The sequence below is a fragment of the Pleurodeles waltl genome, chromosome 8 (assembly GCF_031143425.1).
Source record: "Pleurodeles waltl isolate 20211129_DDA chromosome 8, aPleWal1.hap1.20221129, whole genome shotgun sequence".
Classification (NCBI taxonomy): domain Eukaryota; kingdom Metazoa; phylum Chordata; class Amphibia; order Caudata; family Salamandridae; genus Pleurodeles; species Pleurodeles waltl.
The window spans coordinates 1,158,472,637-1,158,480,565 of NC_090447.1; the positions used below are offsets into that span (position 1 = coordinate 1,158,472,637).

Genomic DNA, 7,929 nt, shown 5'->3' on the forward strand with positions numbered 1-7,929 from the left:
TATCCCATTTCAATCACTATCAGCAACTACCAAAATCATAACAAAACTAATCTTAAATATGCAATATTCCACAATACTCTACTGTGCATCTTTCCTCCTTTTAAACCTACCCGACCCAATCCACCCCCCAGTCCCAACAAGCAAAACCACCCAAACAACCCGCTCCCCAGCCCTCACCACCCCCAACCCTCCCCCAAACCCTACCAAATGAGACAGCCAGACTGAAGGTCTGTAAGATGGAAAAGGCCCCCTCCCCTCAAGGACTCCAAAAACAAACTCTTTTATCCTAAGGTACAAAATCAATACTACTACAGAGCTACAAAAAAAAAAAGGCATGTGATCAAGTAAAGGAAAATAAGTAACCACAAATATCAATAACAATAACCAGCCACAGAATACACTGATCTAATAATGAAATAGTCCAAAACACTCTAAGAATTTCCCGATCAAACTCAGGGATTGTAAGTACTCTTTAGCCTTAATCTCAGAGGAAAAAAAGTGATTTGCGCTTTTATATATTGTCTTAAGGCGAGCAGGATTCAATAAATAAGCCTCTGCCCCCTTCTACTGAAAGGGGCTTACCATTTGTCTCAAACGCCAGTGTCTTTCCACTGTGGCATGGCAAATATCTGGGTGGGTAAAAAAAAAGTACAACTCTCTCAATTAATTTTTGAGTCAGGGCAGGCTTTCTCAAAAATTGCATGACGCAGAAAATAGTTGCCAAAATAAACAATGATGGCCATAGCTTGCGGTTGATTTGCCACGGCTTCTCCCACCAGTCATTGCTTCTTCAAATACAGTGGGAACCAATGGGCTCTTTGTATCTCTTTCTCCCAGTCCCATCCTGCCAAATCAGGAAATGCAGCACTGAATATCCTAACTATAAAAGCCATTGGATCCTGTCCTTCTGCTCCTTCTTGTATCCCCAAGATACGCAGATTATTGCGGCCACTGGATATCTATAAGTTTAGTGTCTTGCATGGCAGACTGTTGTGCCACCGTCCCCAATTCCACTTCTAACACGTTAGCCGAGTCTCAATCGTAGCAATACGCTCTCCAATCTCTGAGCAGGTCTTTGCAATCTTGCTTACTGCAACTTGCAGCTGCTTGGTGGCAACCCTGGCTTTCTTATTATAGCCTTGTATCTGTTTGTTGTGCCATCATGATTTGATAAATAAGATGCAAAGAAGGTGGGGCCCCCCTCACGAACAGCGTCAATAACAGAGCCCCCACTCCCTCAAACATATCATCTGGGTTGCGCTGTAGTTGGGGACCTGTATAATCCCACGGCATTGCTCTTACCCTACTCGCAGCTTTTTTTTTTTTCTCTTCTCACTGGACTTGTCCGGGTTAGTGGTTGAGAAATCTGCCTCTATCAACCCTTCCCGACGTTTAATCGCAGTCCGCCTCAACGTAGAAGTCGAGGGGGTGATACAGCTATTATAAATCTCTGAGTCCATTGAGGGGCTAATTTGGGAATTATCCGAATCTCTGGATTGATTCGATAGCCAATACAAATTTTCTCCAACCTCACCTTGTCCAGAGCAGCCTTCCTTCCCCACCATGTTGTTACATGGATTTTATTAGGGCCCTGAGAGCCTTAGCATATCCGAAACTGCGCTGGTGCCGCCCTGTCATGACCCTGCAAATTCTCAAAGTCTTGGGCTTGCACTGCAATACCGGGGGAGCTAGGGCCCTGCATAATGCGGCACCCTCCCTCCCAAGACATAGTTAATAAGCCTTCACAAATGATGCTGGGAGCAGAAACATGTAGACCCGTCAAAGTAAGATCCCCAGAGGGCTCATTCATATCGAAGCGCCTATTGCCATTGGCACTGACCTGAAACAGAGTATTGCTGCTCACAGGAGGCACCAATTCGCCATTGTAATCACCGCATTCCACCAGTTCCAGCAAATGCTTGAAGCTAGTGGCCATGGTCTGCCTTCCAGCCAGGGGAGGTGGGTAGATTGCAGATTGAGGATTTTTAAACATTTCAGGTATAGTTAGCCCACCCCCATGCTGTCCAGCACTCTTAGCTTCCATCCCTGAATCACAGTCCAATACTGGTGCTGGTTTTGATTGTCCTCCAAAGTCCCCTGAGTTTTTAGGGCTGTTTTCTTCCCGGCATTTCTGGCATTTCCAGTCCTAGGGGCTAACCTCAGAGGCAGGGACTGAGGCAGCCTTCGATCACCAGATCCAGGCTTCAGCCAGCTGCCACCTGCGACTTTTGGGGCCATGAGCTCTACCTGCTCCCGTCGCCCTGCACGTATTCGCCCGAGGCACAGTGATCCCGAAGGCCCGCTGCTGCAGAATCTCGCACAGCCAGAAGAGCGCAAACCGACACTGCGACGTGGGCGCAAATCACCACGAAAATGCCCAACACTAGCGCCGCACTCGCCTCCCGCATTTACGCGTCTCGCATGCACACAGAGCTGGAGCCGCGAGGGGAGGAAAACGCCTACGGCCGCTAAGGAAACACAGTCGCCATCTTTATTTCTGATGCAGGCACTATAATAATTACAAGACTTCTTACATAGCAGTGGTGTTACTCCTCAACTTTATCAACCTCTGCACAGGTGGATGTGCTGGGACTGAAACCTATGCCCTTCACATTGTAAATAAATGTTTGCAATTAGTGTATTAAACCTTTACAGTATCTTGATAGGAGTGATGGCATTAAGGCCTCTTCCTAGCCCTGTCTCGATTTCGGATCACTTTCACTTTTTATTAAATATGTTTGTTACTCAGTTTCAGAGAACATGTCACAGAAATATAGCAATGGTGCATGAAATAGCGCAATCCATTTGAACACTGTTTGATGCTTGTGGAATATAGAATAGAGCAAATTATATCAACACCAGAGCGAAACACTGTGCAAACTAATTCCGCACTAGCTTTGCTACATACTTACTAAGAATTTAAAATACATCTCTCAAATCATAGGGCGACTGTAGTTTTGGTGATTCTAATAGTACCTGTACCCCTATAACAGGTGTCTTTCATGGGGATATGGAAATTGTGCCACTGTAACATGTGCCTTGGTCAATACACATTTAAACTGGCTGAGGTCTACTCTTAGTGCATCACCATTAAGTGGTGTAGAAATATTCACTTCACCATGCAAGTAAAGGAAGAATGTGTTTCTCAAGTGCAAAAAAATTATTATTTAAGACTTGACTTTTTTTTTAAAGATCCATAGCAGAAAATTTAAAGGGCCCTATAAATCCTAGATCAGTAATCCCTGCATCTGATAGAAAACGTAAAGTGGCACCTTGGTTGCTAGTCTACTTCCAGGAACATTTACCACCAGACTTCATGGTAGTTTATGTAGCTAGAAGGCAAACCTTCCATAAGAGAGCAGGACACTCTCCTCCACCTGACAAGAAAAGAATACAGTTGGACGCAAAACAATTAAGTTTGGCAGCATGGGCAATTACGAACTGGAGAATTGCCAATTCACAGGCTTTGCTCATTAGATACGACTGGCAACTACTGAAATAAATGGAGGAACCTCTAGCATACATCCCAAGACCCATCGAAAGAGAGCACAGAAACTAATGCAGGACATGAAGATGCTCTCCAGTGTTCAGCATTAAGTGTGGCAGACTGAACTTGCCACCACATTTATACCAGTCTGCTACCTAAGATATAAAGCTTTTAAATATGCATTTTGATGGTGAGGATCACTTTGGCTCAAGAACGGATGAGATGCTGAAATGGATCTAGATACTGTGAATAAACAATTCAGCAACAAAATCTGCATTACAAACCTGTAGAAATACAATGCAGCAACAAGGCAAAACATGTTTTAATTGAAGCTGTGGATCTTACCCATGATCCTACAATTGATTGTGAGACAGAGAGACATTTTCAGCCAACGTGGTATAAAAACCCATCAGGTATGTCCTCTCAACTGTTGTTGAAGGATACTGCATTGCTTTTGAGCAGCTATCACTAAACGGACAGAGACAGAACCACGTATTATCATGTCGCTCTGGGATAGATGGAATCTTTTCTTGCCAAAAGCACAATAGGGGAGGTTTCGTTCTCAGAAATGAACAAAGGGTGTGTACTCCCTATTCTGTTTCCTTCCAAAGAAGGATGTTACACTTAGTCGGATCTTAGAAACAACACTACTGAATAGATCTCTGTGATCAGTACATATCAATATAAAGCTAATACTTCAGGGGGTCAAGCCTCTCTTACTTGAAGAAAATTAATTGACATCTGATTTGAAGGAAACGTGCTTCCCATCCCAGTGCATCCACATGAGTGCCAATACATTAGATTTGTTGAAAGTGCAGAAGTTGCCAAGTACTTCATTTTGGCATAATCTCAGTCCAAGAATCTGTACAGAATGTCTAGCAATTTGGTAGCACATTTGTGTTGTCAGTGTATTTATATCTACCATTATTTAGACAGTGTTTTTTTTTTTTTTTTTTCAAAGAAAGACTTTTATGACATACCAAAATCACATAGAGACTAGCTCAGTACACACTCAGTGTGAATGAATCACATTTGTAGCACTTCAGATGCAAAGCCTGTTGTGATCCTCTCCCAGTTCAGTGGGGACAAATGTTTATCTGACAGTTTTGAGGATTGGCATTTCAGACATGGATTCCATTTTAACAAACATTATAAACTCAGACAGTGAGGAAGGTGATTCAATTATACAAATTATGTCATCATGAATTCTGTTGCTTCCAAATACAATAGGATGTTGAGTACTTGGCTAAAGTATTATTAGAGTTTGAATTTCTGAGAAAAGTAAGATAAAATATGCAAATCAATTTTAGCCCTGTTGCTGAAATCATGCTAGGGTGAATTTCTGCTGTTGATGTTGGACCGGCAACGTCATCTGTGCATGGTCAGCTCAAAGAAGAGTGTGTGCATGTCCCCGAGCAGACTTTTGACCAAATTATATACTACTTTGATGACGGGGACATCAGCTGAAGGTTTAAAATCGCCAGCAGCTGGTATTTGCAGGAGGACAAGAGTAGAGAAAGTGTATGATATTAAAAGAAAGCAGGATGAAGACTGGGCATGATACACTGGCATGAAACTGACTGCAGTATTAGGTATAAAGATGCATGTGATAATGTATTTGTACTCCGTTGACTTTTGTGACATGATTTCTTTAACCTTGTTGCACCCAAGCCAAATGGAAAAATAATCAGAGTATCTGGTGTGCATTTGGCTAGAGCTCTCGCATGCTGATTGAACTGCAACGTTGTGAAGTGGTTGAACGCTGGATTGTATATTTCCATGATGAATAACTGGATTTATGGATGCTTTGCACAGATGAGGGTTGTCATAGAACAAGATTGAGAAGCACATACCCCCTTCTGTGTTAATTAATACTTCTAGATGTCTCGGAGTTAAACGTTTTATGTTAAATTGTATCAAAACTAGTTGTAATCGCTCACAAGAGTGTAACCATTTTTAAATCTGGCTTAAAGTCAGCTTTAGCTGTCGTGCCAGCCTCATATTTTCCAAATTTACATACATGTAAAGGGGCTCCCAGTCAACACTTTTTCACCATTGGTCTGTGGGCACGTCACTCAATTTATACTGCCTTCCACCCAGCAGAAGATATAGATCAACAGACTAGCCACACTAACCATTGGATGCCTTCACTTTGACAACTTCACCCCTGCACCTATAAACCTACACCTAAAAATAGTTTCCCAAAAACAGAAATTCTGAAGCACTTGTGTTTCCCAATGGCTGATACTCCCTATGTCTAATAGGGTTACATCAACTATTTTCATAACTCTCAAGACAGTTATTGTAAATGACAATGTTCATTCCTCACTATAAACAAGATTTTGTATATTTATTTATCCTACTGAAAAAGATCACAATTCATTAGAGTAGCTAGTAGGTATATGCAGGTTCAACCTCTCACAAGAACAGTCCTGGATCTGTGGAAGATTCAGAAGAAGGACTGCCTTATTATCAGTTGCCTGACCTCCTCTTTCAGCTAGAGTGACACAGCAATCTTCTGGAGGCCTCCATGCAACTGTCCATTACCAACTGGGCCAGCCTAAATCCTGCTGCTGGCCTCTGCTGAAGTGAGTTCTGATCTCCAAAAGGACCCCCTCACCCCGTTCCTGGACGCTTGTCTGGCATCAATGTGTACTCCTACTGAAGAAAATGTGAAAATACAGAATTTCTTGGCATCTACTGACCGCAGAGTGACCTGTTTGGGCTGAGAATTGCCTGCCTGTGACAACCACCACTGCAAATCTCCAACAGAACCTGCTCTTTGGGCTGCCAGTGACCATCCCTGACAACTGCCAATTCAAAATGTGTACTTTGCACCATATGTGACAGCCTGTGACAGCCACCAACGCAAAACTCCAACGGGCTCTTCTACAACAGTGACAGCCCACAATGCCCCACCTGCTCTTTGAGCCAACGATGACTTCTTGCAGGCGCCTCCAATGCAAATAGCAGCTCTTCGCACGGACATGAAAAAAGTAACTCTTCAGCAGAGTGAATCTGATCTCTGTATCAGACCGCACTGTATCACAGTCACCTTGGATTTGTGACTTTCTCTACTGTCTAGCATGATCAGATAACCGCAAGTGCCGATTTGTGATTTTTAGTGTTATTTTCACATAAAGCTTTAAAAACTCATATCTCTAGTTCTACTGATTGGATTTTTCTTTTGCTTTGGTGTCACTTTATTTATAAAAGTTCACTCTATTTTTCTAAATAGGTTTGGGATTTTTCTTGTCTTGTGTTTTAACTTTATCACTGCAAGAGTGTTGGATAAATACTTAACATGTTGTCTCTAAATTAAACATGACTGACAAGCAACTAGAGGGTTTTTGTTTAATGGTTTTTGTAGTATACCCTGGCTAGGATTGTGTTTATTATTTGAGTATGGTTTCCAGCCCTCTAAACAAGTAACCCACTTTCTTACAGTATTGAATGTCAGTTTGAAACAATCAAAAATCCAAAAGAGGGTCCCTGATTGATAACGGGTTGGTCATCCTCACATTAAAGTAATATATGTTGATTTTTGGCTGGTGTTGGTGTAGGATAAGCTTCCATCTCTTCTCATCTGTTTGAATTGTTTGAGGATCCTTCTCTTGGTTATCTTATAAAACCATTTTGTCATTCACCAATGCCTTAAACGATTTTATTGTCTGCAAATTATGGTTAATAACTGAAGGGAATACCAAGCTCTGTGAGCTTGTTAAATGGTATTTTTTTTCTCCAGTAGACTAAAATGTTTGATATTCCTATTTACCACATTGACATTTTAAATATGTTTTACTGTAGAAAACTTTTGAAATGACAGTAATAGTTTACTATTGTTTTCAATTAAGATATTCTAAATATATTAAAATGGCTGTAAATGTAGTATGCCTTTGTAACTGCACATACTTGTTCTCAAGAGAGTTAACCATTGTTTTTCTTTCTCTTTCAGGGTTATGATCACAGCTACTTCTTTGTTTTAACATTTATCAATGATCATATCAAACATCATGCAAAGTACCTAAATGCTTAATAACAGTACTATTTGAAATGATCTTTTGAAATGCTAAATCTTCAGAACAACTCTCTCCATAGTATGAGACTTGGATCCAATCACTCTTAAAATATAAAATAAAGATTCAATTTGTTTTGATATTCTGCTGCCCTGGGTGTCATTTTCAAGCAATGCACCAAATACCTTAAATGTTTAATTAGATCCCCCTACTGTGAAAAAGAGATGAAGGCAAACAATGAATTGTTTAAATGAACTGTTGTACATTGAACGCAATTATTGGTGGTTATAATGTTTTTATTTATAGAGGGTACATTAGTAGTCTGTAGCATAGGTGATGCATGTGCATCCCTTTCTAAACAGAAGATTGAGCTTAGCCAGCATAAGGTACATGTAAGGATAAAGGAAAATACAGAAAGTTTCATAA

The 7,929-nt window shown here is 41.1% G+C and overlaps 1 protein-coding gene across 2 annotated transcripts in view; it reads left to right on the plus strand.

Moving 5' to 3' along the window:
* ESD (esterase D) overlaps positions 1–7,643 on the plus strand; it is a 108,558-nt gene extending 100,915 nt beyond the window's left edge. For both annotated transcript variants that reach the window (XM_069205388.1, XM_069205387.1), the window contains exon 9: positions 7,443–7,643. In XM_069205388.1, coding sequence (XP_069061489.1) covers positions 7,443–7,523 — 81 coding nt within the window. In that variant the 3' untranslated portion in view covers positions 7,524–7,643. The remainder of the gene's footprint in view (positions 1–7,442) is intronic.
* Positions 7,644–7,929: the final 286 nt, after the last annotated feature.